Source organism: Martes martes, assembly GCF_963455335.1.
Source record: "Martes martes genome assembly, chromosome: 1".
NCBI classification, from domain to species: domain Eukaryota; kingdom Metazoa; phylum Chordata; class Mammalia; order Carnivora; family Mustelidae; genus Martes; species Martes martes.
Window position 1 is genome coordinate 91,203 of NC_137888.1, and position 22,809 is coordinate 114,011.

The 22,809-nt window shown below is 58.0% G+C and overlaps 1 protein-coding gene across 4 annotated transcripts in view; it reads right to left on the minus strand.

Moving 5' to 3' along the window:
• Nucleotides 1–1,314: 1,314 nt before the first annotated feature.
• The window catches only part of DIP2A (disco interacting protein 2 homolog A), a 99,954-nt gene continuing 78,459 nt past the window's right edge, over nucleotides 1,315–22,809 (minus strand). Inside the window, exons 25-38 of one of the 4 annotated variants that reach the window (XM_080808089.1) lie at nucleotides 22,645–22,725; nucleotides 20,075–20,198; nucleotides 15,202–15,323; nucleotides 14,967–15,078; nucleotides 13,797–13,906; nucleotides 13,186–13,316; nucleotides 10,139–10,307; nucleotides 9,418–9,588; nucleotides 7,282–7,343; nucleotides 6,591–6,648; nucleotides 5,228–5,302; nucleotides 3,885–4,059; nucleotides 3,643–3,766; nucleotides 1,315–3,200 (exon numbers count right to left, since the gene is read on the minus strand). In XM_080808089.1, coding sequence (XP_080664215.1) covers nucleotides 2,948–3,200; nucleotides 3,643–3,766; nucleotides 3,885–4,059; nucleotides 5,228–5,302; nucleotides 6,591–6,648; nucleotides 7,282–7,343; nucleotides 9,418–9,588; nucleotides 10,139–10,307; nucleotides 13,186–13,316; nucleotides 13,797–13,906; nucleotides 14,967–15,078; nucleotides 15,202–15,323; nucleotides 20,075–20,198; nucleotides 22,645–22,725 — 1,767 coding nt within the window. In that variant the 3' untranslated portion in view covers nucleotides 1,315–2,947. Of the gene's footprint in view, nucleotides 3,201–3,642; nucleotides 3,767–3,884; nucleotides 4,060–5,227; nucleotides 5,303–6,590; nucleotides 6,649–7,108; nucleotides 7,142–7,281; nucleotides 7,344–8,747; nucleotides 8,882–9,417; nucleotides 9,589–10,138; nucleotides 10,308–13,185; nucleotides 13,317–13,796; nucleotides 13,907–14,966; nucleotides 15,079–15,201; nucleotides 15,324–20,074; nucleotides 20,199–22,644; nucleotides 22,726–22,809 lie in introns of those variants that run through there. The other 3 variants (XM_080808090.1, XM_080808091.1, XR_013967097.1) reach the window with 3 other exon arrangements.

A 22,809-nucleotide genomic window follows, 5' to 3' on the forward strand; every position in this document is an offset into this window, starting at 1 on the left:
AGACCCACTCTCAGAGCTCGGTGATCAGACGGGGGCAGTCCTACCCTCGGGTCTTCTCGGCTTGCCTCTCCCCGCATGGAACCAGAGCTTCTGAGCTGGGCGAGGAGGATGAGGCTCCTGCCTCAGTGGCTTCTCACCCAAAGTGGAGGCTCCGTTCCACAAGGAGAGATTGCGGTCATGCTGACCGTCTCAGTAGCATCACTTTGAAACAAATCAGCTATATCCATAATCTGAAATTAAGCAAAAGTAACCATAGTTCGCATAAAATAACTAGAACATTTAAAAAACAACCTTAATTGGGGCACTTGGGTGGCTCAGTGGGTGAAGCCTCTGCCTTCGGCTCAGGTCATGATCTCGGGGTCCTGGGATCGAGCCCCGCACGGGGCTCCCTGCTCAGCGGGGAGCCTGCTTCCTCCTCTCCTCCCTGCTCCTGGCCCCCTCGGCCCCCCTCCCCCCCAGTTCATGCTAGCTCTGTGTCTCCCTCTCAGATAAATAAATAAAAATCTTAAAACCCTAAATTAAAGCAAACAGTATCAAGATGCAAATGACCTACTAGATACAGTATGGACTGTATATGTGGACATTATAATTCTTAATATAAAATGGCTCCTACAAATTAACCAAAAAAACTTTGAGCACAAAGAGTCAGCAGATCTGAACAGAATGAATCAAATGAGAAATCACGATTACACATGAAAACATATTTAACATGACTAGACGTGACACTTATTTAACTATCAATTTTGGCAAGGACTTCTTTTAATCTCAGCCAAGGGTCCGTGGCCCGTACTGGTGGCTGCCGGAAAGAGGCCACCCCACACGGGCTTTCAGACGGGGATGAGCTCTGCCCTAGTCACTCTCTCTGCAGGAACCTCGTCGGGGACCGCGGCTGCCATTGTGGACGGCGGGTACTCGGTGCTGTCCCTGCGTCACCCGACACTGGCAGACAGCAGGACCAACACAGCCGTGAGTCACGGCACAGCCAGAGGACACAGTGGTTAAAACATGTAGAAGAATATATGTGACAGATTAAAAGTTTGTAATTTATTAAGTACAAAAATGGATATAAAAGCATATGGTCCTAATTTTGTAAAAATTTTAATGAAGAAAAAATTAATCCCTGAAAGGATTTTCATCAAACGCGGATGCTGCTATTACCAGGAGGTAAGAGGAGATCTTACTTTTCTGAGATGCGCTCGGTAGATCTTATCCTGTAAGCATAAATGCTTTTATATTTAGAAAGAAGAATGCATAATAAAATATATCGTATTTGGAGTTACTTAAAAAACATTTCACACATTTCAAAGGACAGAATTACAAAGTCAATACCTTTTATTAACATGATATAAAAAAATTTTAGTGTGATATACAGAATTCCCAGAGAGCAATTTTAAAACATTTTAATGTGCTTCTTGAAATCTTAATTTACAAGACACTTTGTCTTACTGCCACTGACCTCTCGATACAAAAATTTTACAGTATTTGTTTGCTATAAAACTACAACATTAAGATCAGGGTTAGGTAGTCTTCCCTGCTGGCATTCTAGCACGAGGAACCTCCACTGGTCCAGGGCTAGAGCCCCTGTACGTCAAACAATAAGTTATACAGATTATGTACACAATTACAACAGGGTTGTTAGAATTCCAGTATGTGTAACACATTCCACCACAGCAACACCACGGGAAACGGAACTACTACGCACGTGCTACCTGCAGCCAAGCAGGAGATGTGAGAGTCGGCCCGGCTGGCGGGACCCATCCGGTGGTGAATTTAAGATGGAAGAGAATTAGTAATAGCTTTGTTAGGCACTGCTCCAGGCTAATTCCAGAAGCACCTGGTGGTTCCTAGGAAGCATGCGTAATTCATAAACTTTCCCACCCTCAACCCCCCCAGAACCCCATGACTTCATAACATACTCTTTAATAGCTATATAAAAATAATCTCAGATTTGAGCTTCGCTTCAAATTCTTATACGTATCTAAAGGGTTTTACATTCTCTTCTTTGATTTAGGTTCCTTATAATATTAGATCCGTCAGTTTCACCAAGTTTGAATAAAATAACTGAATGTGGTTTGGCCAAGTTTTATAGGCACACAACTCAAACTGGGAGAGCCCGGGTCGGTGGGAGGGACGGGAACACAAGGCTCTGCCCATGGCCCCTCGACCCCGGCAGGGGACTCGCGGGAGCCACCGAAGACCTGACGCCTCGGGCTGCCCCCAAAGCCTCCGAGTCCGCCGAAGACGGATAAAAGTAACAATCCAACGCGGCCCCGCGGACCGCGAGATCTGAGACGGCGCCGGCAGGAAGACAAGGACGTTAACTGGACAGCGTGAAGCTACAGACCCAGGACGGAGGCCGAAGACCAAACGCCGTCCCTCCGCCCGAAAGCAGGCACCTGACCTGACGGCCGCCGGCGGCGCTTCTCGGCTCTCCCTGACCACACGCGCGGACGGTCGGACACACGCATGCTTGGTGTTTGCACAACGAGCCAGCACGGGAAGTGCCCTGTGAGCGCAGAGTCAGGGGGCTGGCCAGGACCCCCTCAGCCCCCCGGCTCCTCCCCACGAAACAGAAGTGAAGCACACGGACCAGGGGCCTCAAGCTCTGCCCAGCATAAAGTCTATACAGGAAGTGGGAATAAATAATTGAATTTTTAAAATCAAGAACTATACTTTTAGCCTAAAAAAAGTGCAAACTCGCGACACAGTAGTGCACTTGCAATCCCTCCCCACCCCGAGCCGGGCCCGCCTCCCCCAGGCAGCCCTCCGTTCAAGTACTGACATTCCTGTTCTCCTGAATGTCCTCGGAGAGGAAGACGTTTCTTCAGACGGCCCAGGAAGCGGCTTCTAACGTGAGATTTGGGGAGCCTGGAGATGGCTCTGTCCCAGCAGAGAGGGAAGGGCACAGCGCTCGGGAGGACCGGGGCCCTTCTCCCGGCGGCCGCGCTCACATGTTGTAGGCCACATAGATGGGGTCCAGCTGGTCGGCCAGGAAGCCGTCCCGCAGGTGCATGCGCTGCTTCTCGCCCCGAGAGTTGATGGGGATCACACCGGGGTCCACGAGGACCACCACGCCCACGACCAGGTGGTGCTCCTCCAGAACCACGTTGGTGACCAGCGCCACCAGGTCCAGCGCGTCCTGCTCCAGCCCATCCAGCTCCACCACCACCACCAGCAGGTTGGTCCAGGTGAACACGGCACTGCGGGGACAAGACAGGTGGTGTCACACGGCAGCAGGCACAGCCTCCGGGCCCCACGACACGTGGGAAATGGAGCCAAACACAGAGGGTAAGACGAACCGCGGATGCTCGCCGACACCACCCCACAGCGTGACGTCGTTACCAAGGGGAGAGCTGGGCCAGACGCGCTCTCTAGGAATCCCTATTCTGACTACGGTCCTAGATGAGAACCCAGGGTTTTATCTGACGCTGACCTGACCCAGTTCAAGCTTCCTACCAAGGGAAGACATCAAGAGTCAAGACCATTGAAATTAAAAAATTCAGAGTAAAGCAGAACACTTCAGGACGACTGAGGGGCCTCACGATTTGGAAGCCAGATCCGTGGCCTGAGACGGATGCGGACGTGAGGCAGAGAGCCCACAAGCGGCCCAGGGCGGGCTGCCGGCGGCAGCAGGGCGCTCACCACTCGGCGATGCTCCTGTGGGCTCGGACCACGGACGTCTCGATGTCGATGGGGTGGTAGCGCATTCCCCTCAGCTCCAGCGTCTCGTCCAGAGAGCCAACCACGTACAGCGCATCGTGTCGCTCTGTGAACACGGTCCGCACGCCTCAGAAGGACACCCGGGGGACACCCGAGGGACACCGGGGACCCCGGGCGCCTCTGCACATGGGCACCACCGTGGCCGCGTTGGGGCCAAGCCTCACCTCCACTGGCATCGGTGAGCTCCGTCCTTCGGAGGAAACCCAGGTAGCCCGTCCTCGCCCAAACAGTCTGGGTGTCTCCAAAACTCAGCCGGGCACTGAAGTGGTCGGCGTGCAGAGCCTCCTCCCCGTAGACCGTGTAGTAGCCGGTGGCGTTGTGGGGGCTGCTCACCCAGATCTGTGGGGCCCAGAGGACGACAGGTGGTGGCCCCTCACCGTGCCCGGAGCCACCACGAGCCCAGAGCCCTAAGAAAACGTGAGTAGAGGCGGCGGGAGAGGGAGATGTTTTCTCTTGCGAACAAGTTAAAATTACAGGCACGGAGAGCAAGCAGGTGAAGCATTCTTCTCCTTTGTGGAGAGTGAGATGGTGTGGACGGTGAGAAAGGGCTGGGGGCATCTGCACGTCCCTCGGGGACAGGTGCCAGGAGCAGGCGTGGCCGCTGAACTCCCCGGCTGACACGCCGCATCTACGCGCACCCACACTCCCGTCAGCGACACACAGGCTAGCAGCACTGAGGGTTGCGGGGTCCCCTAGTGTGTCCTTCTAACCATGGCCCATCCAGGACACAGAGTCCGCTCCCCAGACTGAGCGCCTGGCTCCAGACACCCCACAGACAGGATGTGAGAGAGGGCGCAGGGCGGCCAGTAGGGCCTTCTGCCCTGAGAGGGAGGTTCCCAGCCTGGCCCAGACCCTCCATGAGCACCATGGGGCCAAACTGTTGCCCTAACAGGCCAGGGTCCAGCTGTCCAGGAAGGGGGAGGGCCAAGGGGAGTACCCCTGCTGACTACACTCAGCCCTGGGACCAGGACACCTGCTACTCAGGACACTGAGGGACCCCTGAAAGGCCCCCATCAGACAAACTGGGTAGCGTCCGGTAGAAACCCGGGACCCCAGAAGCGGTACACGGCAGAGCACGGTGGTCCTTGTGCCCACCTGGTGCACGCCTACAGAGCCTGGCACTGGAAGCCTAGACCCTTCCACCATGACTGAGCCACCTGGGCCCCCAGCCTCCAGGGACAGTCCCATTGGCCGCGAGTCACTCAGGACCCACTCACATGCACAACACGCTGTCAGCACAGCGACGCCCGCAAAGCCTGCACTCTGAGGACAGAGGGACCCCCCCAGCCCGTGTCTGCCCCCAGCCAGCCCCTCCCTCAGGGACTGCTTCTCAAGGGGACCCACAGTGTCTGTGCGGCTCCTCAGCCCTCCCAGTGCCCACAAAACTCAAGGTTTCTTGACTCTGAGCCAGAGAATTCCTGAGAATTCCTGACTCTGAGACAGACTGGGGGGGAGGGACGGGAAGGAGCAGCTGCTGAGGTCACGGGGGCTCTGGGCCCCCCCTTACCTCTCCCAGATGTGAGTCTCCAAGGGGCCCTTTGGTTTCAGTGTGAGCAATAATGACTTTCACCCCAGGGAGGATCTGGAAAGAGAACGTGAGTGATCAGGAGGGTCAGAAGCCGACCCAAATCAGATTCTGATTTTTCACAGAAATAGAGACTTTTTAATAGATAAAAATCAATTGTGAATCTTAGTAGAATTATCCCAGTTCCTAAGAACGGACCCTCTTTCAGCTGTGGAGCGGGGTAAGGAGAGTTTCCATAGCGTCCCCCACCCCCGCGGTCTTCCACTAAGGCCACACGAGGTCAACAGGCCCTTTCAGGGCCCACACGTGTGGGGTGCCGTCCACACACCACGGGCCGCCAGGCTCCATCGGCTCGCTGAGCCCCAGCCTGGCCTGGGAGCTACCTGTCCATGTCCGTGCCGGCCGGCTCAGGCATGCAGGGCCACGGGCTCCGCTCAGACCACCTGCCACCCGTGCTGTCTCGGGTGACACCCCCACATACAAGGCAGATGGCCGTGGGGACCTCCAGGCAGGCGGGAGGAAGGGTGACGGGGTCGCAGGAACGTGGGGTTGCAGGCTCTGTCGTCCATGGTCCTCCTTCCTCCTCTCCCCGCCCCACTCACTCGGGCCACACTGGCTCCTCCGAGGCCCACACTCCCACCCCAGGACCTTTGCACCAGGGGAGCCTTCTGCCCCTCATGTCCATGGCTGTTCCTCCTCAGGACCCGGACCCTGGTCACCCTCTGCAGGCACACAGGCTTTCCTGTTACTGCCCCCACAGCCCTGTCCCTAGATGCTGCTGTGACCCTAACGGTATAGGACAGAACGGGGTGGCCCCTCCAGGCTGCGTGGCCTGTGCCAACCTCCGTCTCTTGCCTCTGGGATTGTGCAGGTACAGGACGGGCTCCCCCTCTGCCCTCGGCCTAGCACGGATGTACAGCAGGAGCCGTGGGAAGGCCTGACATTGGGGGCCAACTGTCGCCGGCCACGATGCTGGGCGCGCGGCCCCGTCCTTGATGCTGCCGTCTCCTGGCGCCCAGGCCACCCCCACACTGCACTGCAGCGCCGGAAAAAGCCACGAGGGTGCTCTTCCTTCCCTCGAGCTTTCCCCCGTCCTGAGGACACCTGTTCTCCAGACTGCCCCGGAGGCATCGGGCCCTGACCCAAGGGGCCCAGCAGGCCCAGCCCCACAGTGGGAGCTCCTTCCGGCTTCTGCCCTTCTCTCCCTTTCTGATGTCCTCGTGTGAGTGGTGAGGAAGAGGCGAGCCCTCTGCATCAGCCCAGCCGTGACCCTGGTCAGTCTGTCTCTATTAGGACGTGTTGAATTCTCAGCACCCGCCAGGGGCCAGGTTCCGGCCTCCGATACCTTTCCAGACTCCGTCAATGGCAAACTGTGCGGAGAACCCCGTTCTACCAAACGTACCCTGAAAATTAACAAGGGAAAAGGCCATCAGAAACGGACTATCAGTCTAGAGGTCGGTCTGTGGACCAGGCCTCGCCCTTAGACTCACGACCTTGCCGTGACCTTGGAGCAGCGCCTGCCTGCTGACTGGCCACGACCCAGGGCAAGGATTGCTCCGACTTTCCCTGGGGCCTCCCCGGACCCACTAGCCGCACCCCCAGGAAGCTCCACCGCTGTCTCCCTCAAGGGGCAGTGTGGCCGGACTGAGGGTCCGGAACAGCGCCCAGCTTCACTGCTGGGAGGGACCTAGACCCCCAGGGACACACCGTGGCCCCCAGCGTACGTTTACTGACACACACACTAAGCCTGGTCTTAAAATGGCATCGTGGGAAGAACATGCTTGCCGTCGGACGGTTCACTTGTTTTCTATCCCTAGGAAGACCCAGGTCAGGCGTCTGGGAACGGCCATCATCCCTCCGCTGGTGGAACCCACAGGAACGGGGTTGCTGCCTCACCTGCACCGACACGAGGGGACGAGAAGGCAGCCTAGGCGCCCCAGGGGCCCTGGCCAGCCAGCCACTAACCCAGGGTACCGGGAGGTCAGCTCACGACACAGCCCACACAAGTTCCCCTGCGGGTGTGGACAGGCCCTTACCGGTCGTGACGCAGCGCCCTCATGTCCACGTAAACGGTAGTGGGGTCTGGGCCGGCCGTGCCCTGAAACGAGAGCAGCAGAGGGACCTCCCTTCATCGGGTTTGTGGGAGGGCGTCTCCATCCACGAGGGCACAGCGCGTGACGGCGCCTCCCAGGCCCCTGGGGAAACCCAGGACGGCAGCAGCTCTACCTGCCGCAATGAGCCTGCCCGGGGCACGGATGCCTCCATCCAAACATCTACCTGGCTTGACAACGTCGAGTGAAACGTCCGGAAAACCCTACAGTTTTACTTGTCAGTTCTAACAGCTTTGTGGTAAAAAAAAACCACCACAGGTTTTGGAGGGCACTGCCACCTCCCGCTGGTCAACGGGACCCTACCAAGGGCTGAGCAGAGGCTCTCTTGGGAAATCACCCTCCTCTCCTCTCATCGGACCCTTGGCATTGACCCCGCCGAGGCTGTTAGGTTCCATTTAGTAGATAAGGAGCATTGTGCTAGACGGACGCTCCACTCAACATCACTCTGGAGCAGTGTGACCCGTGCCTGCCCTGCTTAGAACAAGGGTCCTCTTTGAGACCAAACACTGCCCTCCCTCCATGGGCAACGCTGGGACTGGCACATTCTTTAGAAACCAGCTTTGCCCTTACATTTGGTTTCCAAGGAGCTTTTGTAGTACGTCCGTAACATCTACTGTGAGCCAAGTCAGACAGGAAAGAAACATGCATTTGTCTAGAATTCACAAGAACTCTTGGGGGAAGCACAGAGATGACTTGAGTTTGAGGTCAAGGTCATACCTGCTCAGCCAGCTTTCCCAGCCTGTTGGGCTGACAGAGGCCAAGAAGCCAGCAGAGGGAGACAGGGAGGAGACAGCCACAGGAAACAAACAGAAAGCAACAGGCCACGTGAGAAACACACGGGAAGAGAAAGCAAAATACGTCACCGCATCTCAAAGCACAAACATGAACAACCCATGAAGACTCCGGCAGTGCTACGTGGCGTCCCACACGCCGACAAACAGTACGGACGCCCTCCAGTGCCCAGTCGTGAGGGCAGAGGCTTACAGGCGCTGCACGAGAGCAAGGTGCTCACTCACGGCCCGGGAGCTGCAGCCGCAGCCTGACGCTGGGGCACACCTTCCACAGCAGGAAGGGACATCGGTCGGTGCCCAGCCCACCTCCTCCAGCCACCGACAAGGGTCTGAGGCTCAGAGAGGCCAGCAGAGGCTTCACGGTGGAGAGACGTCAGCAGAAATGCCGGGACCACGGGAGGGTGGTCTCTGCATGTGGAACCGGCCCTGGGCTGGGGACAGGCTGGCCCAGGACGGGTGCTGAGGCACTGAGGACCACGGCCGCGCAGAGGCTCTGGCTCCGCACCCGGCCCCGCCCTGGCCCCTGGGATGCCTTCCGGCCTGTGCTGCTCTACCAGGTCGGTGAGAAAGGCATTCAGTATGCTTCACAGAGACGTGAGACGGAGGCACCGCGACCAACTCCAGAAAACAGCCAGTGGTCGGAAGCAGCAGGCAACGGCCCTCCAACTGCTCGAGCTCCGAAACTTCCTGTCTCCTCTGAGTAAGGAACATCCCTTAATGTTTCACAGATGAATCTGGGGCAATACAAACCCCCACATTAATTAATGTTTCCATTTAAAATCTGTAAATGTTGGGGCGCCTGGAGGGCTCATGCCTCTCTGCCTTCGGCTCAGGTCATGATCTCAGGGCCCTGGGATCGAGCCCCACACTGGGCTCCCTGCTCAGCGGGGAGCCTACTTCCCCCCTCTGCCTCTCTGCCTACTTGTGATCTCTGCCTGTCAAATAAATAAATAAAATCTTTAAAAATAAAATAAAATTGGTAGATGTCATGATAAGTTTATCTTGCTTTAAAAACTCGGCTACATGCTGTGCCCACCTCAGAGACTTCCCCAGGGACGTGAGTGGTCACTGCTCAAGAACGTGCTGTTTTCAATGAACCCCTGATCGCCCAGGAGACGGGAACATCTTTTACGAAAAACCCTCCCAGCTCCCAAGGCCGGACCGACAGACGGAAATGCACGGCAAAGGCTCAGAGGGCGAGCAGGGACCACAGAGCAGGAGGCAGGACAGCACACGGACGGCGCAGCGGGGGGCCCCCAGCAGGCCTTACCTGGAGGCAGATGGCCACATTGACCCTGCACCCGAACGTGGTGCTCACGGCACGCGCCGGCAGCCCCAGGTCCTTGAACAGCTTGGAGAAGGACTGCGTCAGCGCGATCCTGGGCCGCTCCTCCGCGACCACCATGCAGGTGCGCACGCAGGACAGGTTCACCCCCTTTGTCTGCGGGAGGGGTGGGTGGGACGGTCCTGAGCCGCCTGAGGAAGGACACCCCAGGGGCACCCGGCATAGGAACAGGAGCAGGGCAGTGGGGAGGCAGACCGCGCACCCTGGCCTCCTCCTCCCCTGGGTCTCCCTGGCTGGGTCTCGGGTCCCCAGGGTCCTAAGTATGACAGCACTGGAGAGGGCCCCTCAGCTCTGCCCCCACTCCTGGCCTGCTGTGCCCCGCCCCAGGCCCCGTGCCCCACGCTGCGCTCAGAGCTAGCAGGGGCCCCACACCCCACCCTGGCACCCCCGGCTCTCACACCCTCCTCTGCTCTGTGGGGTGTGCAGAGGAAAGGGGGGACCGCTAGGGGCACAGGGAGGAGCTCGCAGCAGGGCGGGGACCAGGATAAAGGGCCACGGAGCCAGTGTGGCCCAACTCTATTTCCACAGTTGGCTTGAACAGATCCTGGGGGTCTTTGTTGAAGGTTCCCAGAGTCTGGGTTGGAAGCAAGCAGGAGCCCCTGGTTTGGACACCCCAACAGGAAAGCAAGCAGGGTCGCACACTCACCCTGAGGACGCCCGTCTGTGCTCCCAGGCCCTTGGTGCACATCTCCATCACCGAGTAGGAGCAGAAGGTGACCCGGGCCTTGTACTGGCTGACCGCGGACAGCCACAGGGACACATTGCTCTCCAGCTCCAGCGGGGGCACCAGGACGGACTGGTGTCCTGAGTAGACGCTGGAAAAGGGCAGGGACAGTGAGGACAGCAGCCGCAGCCCTCAGGACGCCCTGTCCGCCTGCACCACATGTGCCTGGAGCGCCCGCTCCTTTCCTTCTCCGAGAACACTTTTCTTCTAGCCAGAAGCAGGCACAATTTGGCCCTAAAGTCAAGTGGGAGATTCACTAGAAAATTCTGTGGGGAGCAGGGGATGACAGAGGCATGTGGTCTCCCTTTAAGCACTTTGGAAGGATCCAGGGCCACAGTGAGGGACAGAGCCTGCCAGCTGGAAACTCTCGCTTTCTACGTCCAAAGATCTGTCCCTACGTCCTAGTATTTGATAAAACTAAGTAGTCTCTTCCCAATTACTAGTAATGGATAGTGTTTATATGTACTGAAAAAATGTATTTTTACTCTTTTACTCACTTTCAAACTCAGGCTTCAATCCTTTCCATCCCCAAACAAACCCACTCATGTGTACATCTTAGATTCCCTGGGTATCAGATGAACCTTAAGTTTCCAAAAATGACACAAGCGATTCCGGCCCTGAAGGCAGGCACAGCTGTAGGGGCACCTGCATACCACCTGCTCACCGCCTGCAGCACTCACCTGCTCACCACCTGCTCACCACCTGCAGCACTCAGCTGCTCACCACCTGCAACACTCATCTGCTCAGACCTACATCACTCACCTGCTCGCCACCTGCTCACTCACCTGTTCGCCACCTGCAGCACTCACTAGCTCACCACCTGCAACATTCACCAGCTCACCGCCTGCAGCACTCACCTGCTCATACCTGCATCACTCACCAGCTCGCCACCTGCAGCACTCACCTGTTCACCACCTGCAGCACTCACCTGCTCACCACCTGCAACATTCACCTGCTCACCGCCTGCAGCACTCACCTGCTCACCGCCTGCTCACCACCTGCAGCACTCACCTGCTCAGACCTACATCACTCACCTGTTCGCCACCTGCAGCACTCACTAGCTCACCGCCTGCAGCACTCACCTGCTCATACCTGCATCACTCACCAGCTCGCCACCTGCAACACTCATCTGCTCAGACCTACATCACTCACCTGCTCGCCACCTGCTCACTCACCTGTTCGCCACCTGCAGCACTCACTAGCTCACCACCTGCAACATTCACCAGCTCACCGCCTGCAGCACTCACCTGCTCATACCTGCATCACTCACCAGCTCGCCACCTGCAGCACTCACCTGTTCACCACCTGCAACATTCACCTGCTCACCGCCTGCAGCACTCACCTGCTCGCCACCTGCTCACTCACCTGTTCGCCACCTGCAGCACTCACTAGCTCACCACCTGCAACATTCACCAGCTCACCGCCTGCAGCACTCACCTGCTCATACCTGCATCACTCACCAGCTCGCCACCTGCAGCACTCACCTGCTCACCACCTGCAACATTCACCTGCTCACCGCCTGCAGCACTCACCTGCTCACCACCTGCTCACCACCTGCAGCACTCACCTGCTCAGACCTACATCACTCACCTGTTCGCCACCTGCAGCACTCACTAGCTCACCGCCTGCAGCACTCACCTGCTCATACCTGCATCACTCACCAGCTCGCCACCTGCAACACTCATCTGCTCAGACCTACATCACTCACCTGCTCGCCACCTGCTCACTCACCTGTTCGCCACCTGCAGCACTCACTAGCTCACCACCTGCAACATTCACCTGCTCACCACCTGCAGCACTCACCTGCTCAGACCTACATCACTCACCTGTTCGCCACCTGCAGCACTCACTAGCTCACCGCCTGCAGCACTCACCTGCTCATACCTGCATCACTCACCAGCTCGCCACCTGCAACATTCACCTGCTCACCGCCTACAGCACTCAACTGTTCACCACCTGCCTGACTCACCAGCTCACCTCCTGCATCACTCACCTGCTCAGACCTACATCACTCACCTGTTCGCCACCTGCAGCACTCACTAGCTCACCGCCTGCAGCACTCACCTGCTCATACCTGCATCACTCACCAGCTCGCCACCTGCAACACTCATCTGCTCAGACCTACATCACTCACCTGCTCGCCACCTGCTCACTCACCTGTTCGCCACCTGCAGCACTCACTAGCTCACCACCTGCAACATTCACCAGCTCACCGCCTGCAGCACTCACCTGCTCAGACCTACATCACTCACCTGTTCGCCACCTGCAGCACTCACCTGTTCACCACCTGCTCACTCACCTGCTCACCACCTGCAACATTCACCAGCTCACCGCCTGCAGCACTCACCTGCTCATACCTGCATCACTCACCAGCTCGCCACCTGCAGCACTCACCTGTTCACCACCTGCAGCACTCACCTGCTCACCACCTGCAACATTCACCTGCTCACCACCTGCAGCACTCACCTGCTCACCGCCTGCTCACCACCTGCAGCACTCACCTGCTCAGACCTACATCACTCACCTGTTCGCCACCTGCAGCACTCACCTGTTCACCACCTGCTCACTCACCTGCTCACCACCTGCAACATTCACCTGCTCACCACCTGCAGCACTCACCTGTTCACCACCTGCAGCACTCACCTGCTCACCACCTGCTCACCACCTGCAGCACTCATCTGCTCAGACCTACATCACTCACCTGCTCACCCACCTGTTCACCGCCTGCTCACTCACCTGCTCACCACCTGCAACATTCACCTGCTCACCACCTGCAACATTCACCTGCTCACCGCCTACAGCACTCACCTGTTCACCACCTGCTCACCGCCTGACCCACCAGCTCATCGCCTGCAGCACTCACCTGCTCACCACCTGCTCACCACCTGCAACACTCATCTGCTCAGACCTACATCACTCACCTGCTCACCACCTGCAGCACTCACCTGCTCACCACCTGCAGAACTTACCTGCACAGACACCAGAGGGCGAAGCCGAGGCCACAGTAGGGGTCAAGGCAGATGGCGATCTGCCTCGAGGGGTACAGCTCACACTGCAGCTTTATGGAGCGACACAAGGCACTTGTGGCTGCGTGCGACATCTTAAAGAGTACAATGGAAGTTCTGGTCAGTGAGTGAGGGGAGAGAAAAAGCGAACAGCAGTGCCTGCCGACCACACAGCCAGACGGAGTTACTGCCTTAAAGGGCGGCTGGCTCAAACCCCCACACAAACCAGGTAATACACAGGGAATGGCACACAAAAGACCTTCTAAGTGAGAATCCAGAATAATAAAAAAATTGAGTGGAGCGCTTGGATCCTGGTGACGAGACAGACTCATCAAAGCCACCTGCTCCCAAAGCCAGTCACAAATTCTCTCTTAGATGTTACCATAAAACATTAAAATATGCATGGCTCTCAGGCAAACCTGATTCTGGGGGTCTACTGGTATTTAACACAAAGTTCAGGGAACACTACTGCAGCTCCCAGCTGTGGATGGGAGTGAGGGCCTGCCAACACCTGCACCCTTTCTCCCCACCCGTCAGAGGCAGAAGCCAATAGGAACTATGACCACAGGACCCACCTTCACACCTGCTAATATCCCCGTAGTGGACACGCTGAAGTCCAAGTACGCGAGCACATCTGGAGACGGGGGCCTGAAAATGCTCGTCACCTTCTTTTTTGGTATGTCATCTGTTGAAGCAGAGACCCAGCAATGTTGACACTACTTCAGGCTCTCAAAGGGAGAAAGAAAACATGATCCGCTCCTGGGGAGTCCTGGGGAGAGCCAGCACGGAACAGGAGGGAGGCCTGGAGACAGTAGGCCACGTGCGTACACGGGGAAGCTCATTTTACGCTTCAGGGAAGTGTCATCCGGAGCAGACCCAGCATGACTGCTCTGAGCAGGTGGGGACAGGGACAGTGGGCAAGGGGCGTTTACCAGTGGGCCAAGTGAGACCAGGAAGAACTCCGACCACCGCGGGAGCCAGGGACAGGCTCTCAGGCCTCTCCCTGCTTCGTTGTCCCTGTACAACCACAGGGTGGACGCCAGAGAGGCCAGGGCTGGAGCCAACGCTGCAGCAAGCCAGGAGGCCACAAGACTCTCCGGAGCCAGTCTGCGCCAGAGCCCACCCGGGCCCCATACCAGCTGTCCTGGGCCAGCTCCCCAGGTCTGGTGGTTTGCCAGTAATGACAGACAACACAGTCCCTGCCCGCTTGCCCTGGAGCCCAAGGGCAGGGGCCGGCCAGGTGCGAGGGCGAGGAGGAACGCCGGCCTGCTGACTGGCTGACACCCCATGGCCGTGCAGTGCAGCTCCCGACACAGCCTGCGGGGTGTGCTGGTCTGGGGCGTCTCAGCCCTAGGCTGACCTCATGGCTCGAGGCACAGAGGTCCACAGCTCTGCACCCCTTCCTGGTTGGCCCACAGGCATGTCCTGGGGCCCAGCAGCCTTCACTGGGGACAGGGACAAGGGATAGAGGTGTGTGCTGCGGGACCAACTGCTGCCCCGACACAAGCAGCAGCACGGGGAGGGAGGGTCCGCAGGCACACCGGCTTCCGACAAGGACTTCTGCCCCGTGGGGTGAGGGAGGGCCACGAGGGAGGGCCAGAGGCGAGCGCCCTTCACCATCTATTTCAGCTGCTTTCACCCAACTGGCATTGTTGGTGGCAAGAGTACAATCCGCGCCACAGAGAAAGTTAAGGCGGCGCGTCCCGGGGGCCAGCACCCACCCTGACAGAGCCGAGGACCCGCACCTGTGTCCAGAATGGTCGGCCAGGTCCTGACGTCCACGGCAGCCGCTGCGTCTTTGCACTTCAGCAGCCGCATGATGGCCTGTGTGGTGAGGACGCAAGCGGACTTGCTGACCTGCGGAGCACGGGGTTGGAGGCATGAGCGGGGTGTCCCGCAGGGCCTGGGAGAGAGGACATCATCACCGCACAAGGCCCTGCCCCCGTCAGGCCTGCCGGCCGGTGCGCAACACACACATACCTCCACGATCATCTTGACGGTGGGCAGCGTGGTGGCGAGGTTCTGGGGGTGCGGAGGCCGCACCGTGACGGGCACGCAGCCACAGTACAGACAGCCGTAGAAGGCAGCAATGAGGTCCACCCCTGCAGAGACACGCAGTCAGAGAGGGTCAGTGTGGGCGGAACATGACCGACGGCACCTCGTACCCAGACGGCCACGGAGGCGAGAGGGTCTCGGTCCAGCGCTAACTGGGAAAGCCACTAACCAGACCTCACGTGTACTGAGGCAGGGAGACGGACAGACTCCACACAAATCTGCTGTTTGTTGCCTCCTTTTTCTGCTTCTGTTCCGCTGGGACCCGCACCCCCACTTTACACACGCAAATGGTGTGTGTCCTCTGTGTAAGGGACAAGAAGTTACTGATTTCCTTAGCACAGGCAACACCTAAGAACGACTGGTAAGAATGCATATTCAGGACCCCAGCTCTGGAGACAGCTCTGTGCCGACATCCCCCGGCCCCAAGGAGTAGCGCCTAAACTAAGAGGACACGCACACCAAACCACCACCCTCAATAAACCCCCACACCCCAAACAAAACTCTCTCTCCCTTCCCGAGTCTCCCAAACACTCAGTCCGCACCTTCACCAGCCCCTACTCTCGCCCCCGCCAGCCCACAGCCGATTCCCGCCCTGGCTGGTCCTGCAGGACGCCTCTCGGTGCCCAGACCGGCCCGCTGGCATCCGTATCTGCACAACTCGGTGCCACGAGGGAGGCACAGACACTCTCCTGAAAGGCTGCAGAGGAGGAAGGGGTGTGCCTGTGCCACAGGGGAGGGCACAGAGGGCGAGGGCAGGAGGCTGCAGCCCAGGGGAGGCACTAGGCCTGCTGCTGTGCCTGTGCTGCCAAGGGCGGGGCAGGTGTGCGAGGAGGAAGTTCCCAAGTCAGAACCCCTTTGAGGGACAGGCTGCCCGGCTCCGAAAAGGAGGGGACACGGGAGGGGAGCGGTCGGCCCACCAAGGAGAAGGAGTGGAGCAGGAGGTGACGGGGTGGGGGGAGGACGCAGCAGGGTCTGGCCCCTCGGAGAGCTGGAAGCATGAAGCCTGCGCCTCCTCCCTGCACGCCCGTGCCGGGCCAGGGCATCCCACCTCTCTGCTGCACTTCATAACACGGGACCACCAAAACGTTCCTGCAAGTTTCTAAATGTTTAAAACGCCTCCTATTTAAGACTGAGGGGGAATTACATGGCACTTAAAACCTATACTCCCATCTGGAACTCGTCCAGCTTGAGATGCCCGCCCCCCACCACCACGCTGGAGGCCCCTCAGAGCACACAGGGCCCCCACCGGGCATCCTCGGGCTACAAGAAGCCACCACGTAACCTGGCAGGGGGGTTTCGCCGGGGTCCCTCAGTATTAATAACGGACACTGAGGCCAGGGCAGCTCTGCAGTCGCAGCAGGCCCTGAGCACACCCAGCTGGCTGGGGCACGTGTGAGTGACCCACGCCCAGCACCGTCGAGGCCCAGGAGCTCACAAAATCCACGCTGCTCCCTGAAGACACCTATTTCCAGGTGCACGGGTGGGAGGAACCTCCGCTCCCACCAGCATCCTTCTGCCGCTTCCAGACGGCAAGGTTCTTAGTCCCCTGGCTCAGACACCCTCTGGAAATTGGAAGAAATCCCGGACCCCCCCTTCACTCCCAAGAAATACACAACACGGCCTGTGGGGAGTGCAAAGCAAGGGGGGCCCTCCCCACGGGGACCCCAGCTCTGCCTCCCGCGAGCACTCTCCACCCGCGGGCACGTTTTCAGAGGTAAATTCAGATCCCCGGCGGGCACTCCCTTCTGAATGGCCTCAGACGTACTCCTGGGCAGAGGAGAGCAGCAGGGTCCCCCACGGGATTCTCTATCACCAAGATCGCAAGCCTGTCTCTCCTTCCACTTTCCTGTAGTGAAGCCTTCCCTCAGGGGCGCTCCTGTGGGCCTTCACCCCCCGCCCTGAGCCCAGGGGCACGGCCCCACTGCAGCCCATGCGGCCGGCTCAGGGCCAGGGCAGCACAGCTCAGCGGCCGCTTTCCTTACCCCTGGATCCCAGGTTTACCTGAAGAGTGGGGACTGCGGTCACAGCCCAGGTGATGTGGGGAACAGAAGTGACAAGGAACAGAAGGCTGGCTGAGGACAAAGCAAAAGGCTGACACCTTGAATCCACCACCCCGCCCCCCACCTGGCACCCCCACTCCTGGGTGGGACGTAAGTGACATTCTTTAGGAATCTCCCAACTATCTTAATAGCTTGCTAAAAAGGGCAAAACGACCTTGGCAATGGCCAGGCCTCTGGCATCTGATATCTCGCAGGCCCCCTTTAGCATATGAACGTCTATTGAAATCTCCCCTTTCTTTACTTCCCCCACCCCTGTGTTATGTGGTACACAACCTGCCACCCCTCACAACCCAGGGGCAGCAACTCTTCCTGCCCACGGGTCCTGTCCCCGTGCGTTAATAAACCACCATTTTGCACCAAAGATGTCTCAAGAATTTTTTCTTGGTCATCAGCTCCGTACCTCACCCCACCGAACCTCACCTATGTTCTAGAAATTCATCAGAAGCAGAAGGAAATGTAGATAAAATCTGGGGCACCTGGGTGGCTCAGTGGGTTAAGCCTCTGCCTTAGGTTACAATCTCAGGGTCCTGGATCCAGCCCCGCATCGGGCTCTCTGCTCAGCGGGGAGCCTGCTTCCCCCTCTCTCTCTGCCTGCCTCTCTGCCTGCTTGTGATCCCTGGCAGTCAAATAAATAAATAAATAAATAAATAAAATCTTTTTTTTAAAATGTAGGTAAAATTAAATGCCCTTGTAACTGTTGATCTGTACTTGAGGCGGGCAGAGAGTAACATTCCTCCGGGAAACTCCCAGTCTTAATGCTGATGCTGTGCCACAGGGAGAAACGACTCTGACTTGACAAGAGCCGGGCCTCCAGGGTCCTCTGAGTCTCCTTCAGAAGAGCGAAGTCCTTTTGGAAACCAAAGGAGAAGCCAAGAGGCTGGACTTGTAAGGGCCGTCCACCGTCCCTCTGACAGCAGACACACGGTGGCAACAAGGGGGAGGCAGGAAGCACGTGCACACACCACGGCCTGTTCCGAGCTCATTTCGGTGGTGACAGCACTTGTGCCGTCGTTCCGGGAGTGCTGCGTGTGATGCAGGTTTAAGCAGCTGCGTGAGTGCAGGACATCTGAGCTCTGCTCTCTCCCTGCTCTGAAGAAGCAGGTTCCTGGTATGGAAAAGCGGGAGCTACGCGGTAGGAGGGGCTCAGTCCTGAGCGTGAAGGGGATGTAAGAGTATGAACTCAGAAGGGGCTGCCCCTCCAAGAGACACGCTGTGTTTATTTGTAATTCCCAGCTCTGCTCACTGAAAAGCCAATAAACAGCAGCCAGTCGGGAAGAAATGAGCATCCCTCACGCCCAGGTTTTGTTCTGGGGACGACTGTGGTCACCATGAAGCCAGCCGGAAGGGGCTCCTACTGGCGACCTGAGCTTTGACAAAGAAACTAACTGCAAAGGACTGAAACCCGACAAATTCACTTCAGTCGTGAGTTCACAACGATGTACGTATTTCCAGACCCACTGACCAGTCGGCTTTGGAGCGGGACGGGAATACACAGGACGGACAGAAGGAAAGAATCCGCACTGTAAGGACCTATTTAGCAAGAGGCTTTCATTAAAGTTACACTGCCCCTGCTCCCCTTCCCCCAGGGGATTCCCTTAAAAACAAGTCCTGGAAACCAGCTCCAGGTAACAAAGCCCAGATACAAGGGTGGGTCAGGCCAGGTGGAGACATGGGATCAGTGGGGGTGCATACTGTCTCCCTAGCGACCAAGGAGTATCGGCCCCGCCCTTTGGGAGCCTTTTGGGCGCCAATCCCAACCAAGGTGATAGGCTGGGTCAAATGTCTACTGGGGTCAATTGTAATTCAACTGGTCACCCAGCATCACTGTGGAGTTTCCTGTGTGTTACAACCTCATTGGCCACCTGTGTGTGGCCAGGCCCGACTGCATGGCCTTTGCCCTTAAAAGCTAGTCTGTGAAACAGAGAAGGGTCGCCCTCTCTTGTAAGAGGTGCGGCCCCGAACGTTCGGTCTGATTCTTGATGCTTGGGGCGAAATAAAGCTTTGCTTGACCTTCGCTCTATCATCAGTCTCGCTCCTTTGATCACGGACCCGTTTTTGGGGCATGACAAGCACCACGGATTCCACCACGGGGTGCCGAATGCTAGATGAAGGGGGTCTCTGTGTGTTCGTTTCACGGCCAATAAATGAGAACAAGAATTGACAGAATGAGACCATCACTGTTTTGTGACCCCAAAGGTTCACGAATGAAGTCTGAAGCATCGGCCGGCGGCTGCCAACACCAGAGGAGACGGAAGCTGACAGGGTCCCCGACGAAATAATTCAGCACCGCCTGGAGTCGGCAAAGGCACCAAACCCGAGTATGACTCAGAGCCAGGACCTCACCGCCAACCTGCAGGAAAGACGGGAGCCTCCTGCGCGGGCGGCTGGGGGGCCTCTCGCCTGGGGGCCTCTGCAGAGTCGAACTGGGTCTTCAGTCGATACATTATAAACAGAGGGAGACAGACAGCCTGAGGATTAAGAGACTCTAAAAACCTATCAAAGTTAAAGAAAACTGGCAGACTAACCCGATGTACAGGGTGCCCCACCGGGCAGAAGAGACAACGGAGGCCAGGGGCAGAGGCTGCTCTGGGGAGACTGGAGGGCGTTGTGCTGGGGACACCTGGGGCACATGGTCCACATCGGTCCCCTGACTTGGCAGGCGGTTCCAGGGGGGTCTGCTTTATAATAACAGCACATCCCCACCAGCGCAGAGCCGAGGGAGGTCTCCGTGTGCTTACCTGGCGGGTAGACCAAAGCCACGTGGTCCCCAGTGTTCAGTCTTGCCTTCTCCATCAGGGCGGCAGCCACTCTCTCTGCCCTTTTGTGCAGCTGGACACAGGTTGCAGTGCTGGTGACGGTCCCCTAGGAGAGTGGTCCCTGCATCGGCGTGGGGCTGGGGGCCGGGATCTTCTCCTCGGGCCCCCGTGCACACGCTGCTCTTGCCCTACACCCACGACGCCTGAGGTCGGGGCCTGCGGCCCGTGCTGGGCCTAGACACACCCCTGCTGCCTTTCCTCATCATCCGTATCTCAGAGAGAATCGCCAAAGGCGAGCTGTTTCTCCAGCAGGGAAGGGACAAGTCCTGCCGTGTGTCCCGAGAGCCTGGAGCGGGGGGCACGCTGCTTGTCCAGCACAGTCAGGGGCACAGCCATCAAAGAAAACTCTTGAGGGCGCCCTGTTGGCACAGATGGTTAAGTGTCTGACTCTAGATTTCAGCCCGGGTCATGATCTCCGGGTTCCGAGATCGAACTCCATGTCGGGCTCCGCACTGGGCATGACACCTGCTTAAGGTGCTGACTCTCCCTCTCCCCCTCCCCAACTCGCTCATGTGCACTCACTCACTCTGTCTAAAACATTTTGTTAAATTAACTAACTAAACTTAATTGTAAAGAATAATGTAATAAATATCTAGGTTCTCCTTCCCTAATACTATTTTGCCACGTAATGTCTAAATCTGTTTTCTAAAACAAATCACGAGCACCCTGCACACCACCCTTAATTCATCCTCCTTCCCCAGAAACAACCATTATCCTGAATAGAAATACACAGAACACCACACCAGAAGGAGACGTGCACCGGTAAGCTACGGGTCGTGCACAGTTAACCCTCCTCTCCCCCAGGCCACGGGCCTGCCCTCTCGGAGCTCACGCAGACAGTAGGGGCCGGCCTGCTCGCCTCCCATCTCTGCCAAGGACCTCGAGCCTGCAGACCAGTTCCCACCAAAGGCCTCCTCCTCTCGGCTCACGGAGCCGGGCGGACCTCCGAGCTCTCGGGAGTCCTTCTTAAGGAAATTAAAAGTGCAGCTCGGTCTGCACATACTGCCCCAGAACAGCCCAGCCTCGACCATAACCCCTCCCTTCTCCACTCCGAAGGCCAAGCTGCAGTCCACAGAGCCAAGCACAGAGGCCCTCCAGGCTGCGAGCAAGGGAGCTGGGCTTGCTTCTCCCGAGCCCAGCTGAGGCACAGGTCAGCTCCAGGCAGAGCCTGCCAGTCCCCCTGGATGGCTGCCTACATGGCCACAGGCCTCCTCCTAGGGCAGAGACCAGCACGTCCTCAGGGACCCAAGGACATTTCAAAACCAAAGAAGGCTAACAAACCACGAGAAATGTACAGTTTTCCCAGTGACTTCGAGGAAAGTCGGGAACGGATTTGGAAAAGGCCAAGCCCGTCTTTCGCAGGCCCCTCCTGAGCTCTCTCTTGGCTTCAGAGACGGTCCACCTCTGCACACATGTCTACGAGCACCTCCCCGCGGCCCTCACCCCGGGGCCCCTCCTCCCTGAGCTGCCACCCCACTCTCACCCTCCTGCGGCCCACAGGAGCCACCCAGAACCACAAACCCCATCACGCGCCTACAGAGCAGTCCCACACTGGCTTCCGGCCACGCTCTCGGGGTTCGGGTAACAGCCAGCAGCAGCCTTGCTGCTCCGACCCCCTGCCCTCGGGGCCACGGCCCTGCTGTTCTCATCTTCGGGGTCCCATCAGGAGCTCATGAGCTCATTTTTCCTTGGCCACTTGGGAATTCCTGGCTATCTCCATGCTAAGGAACTCAATCCATGGCAGAACAAACGTTTTCTGAACACCGTTCTACATCTGCAGGTGCGCAGTGAACAGAGAGCGTAACATCTCCTACGGACCAGTTTTCCAGCAGAGAAAACGCACTTCAAACGTCCCGAGGGCAGGACGCTTTTTCTCTTAACACCCAGAACCTAACGGGCATCAGTAAGTATTTTCTGGATGAAGAAACCGTGGGCAGGGATGGCGGAAAGAAGAGCGAGACGAGCGTTTCCTGCGCCCACGGCGACCTGCCCCGCGCCGCGTCCGAGCGCGACCGTCCTCCCGGCCTGTGTGCGACGCGTCGGAGCGAGACAGGACGTCCACGGTGCTGTAGCTTGCCCTGTTCCCACATTCTGTCTGCTGGCCCAGAGTCGGACGCGAGGTTCACAGCACCTCCTTTCCACCCTAAGAACTCCCGGGGCGGAGACACTGCACCAAAAGGCAGCCAAAGCCATGAACGTGAATTTCTGACCCGACGCTAGGACCAGGGCAGTAAACAGCACCTGTCGTGTTAAAGCTGTGAAGGGAAAAGTCCAGATTCCTGATTTTTACAAAAGAAACGTTTTCTTCCAGCTCACCGAGAAGTCTTTATGAGCACACTGTCCTTAACCGGGACCTTTCCCGTTAAATACGGTGATGCCACTGCCTGAATGAGGAGACGTGGAGTGCCCCGCCAGGAAGCACTGGGTGGGGCGGGCGGCGGGGGCGCCGTCGGGGCAGGGACGTGGGGGGCCGAGCGGAGGGGCGGCCTCACCTTGGCGTTGAGCAGCAAGAACAGCGGGTGGTCCGGGGTGGTGTGCGCTCGCCACTGTAGCACGTCGGGCAGGAACAGGAACTGCGCACACAGGCCCGCTCAGCCCGCAGCCCCGCCGAGGGGCGCCCTCCTCGCGCCCTCCTCGCGCCCCAGGCACCGGCCGGC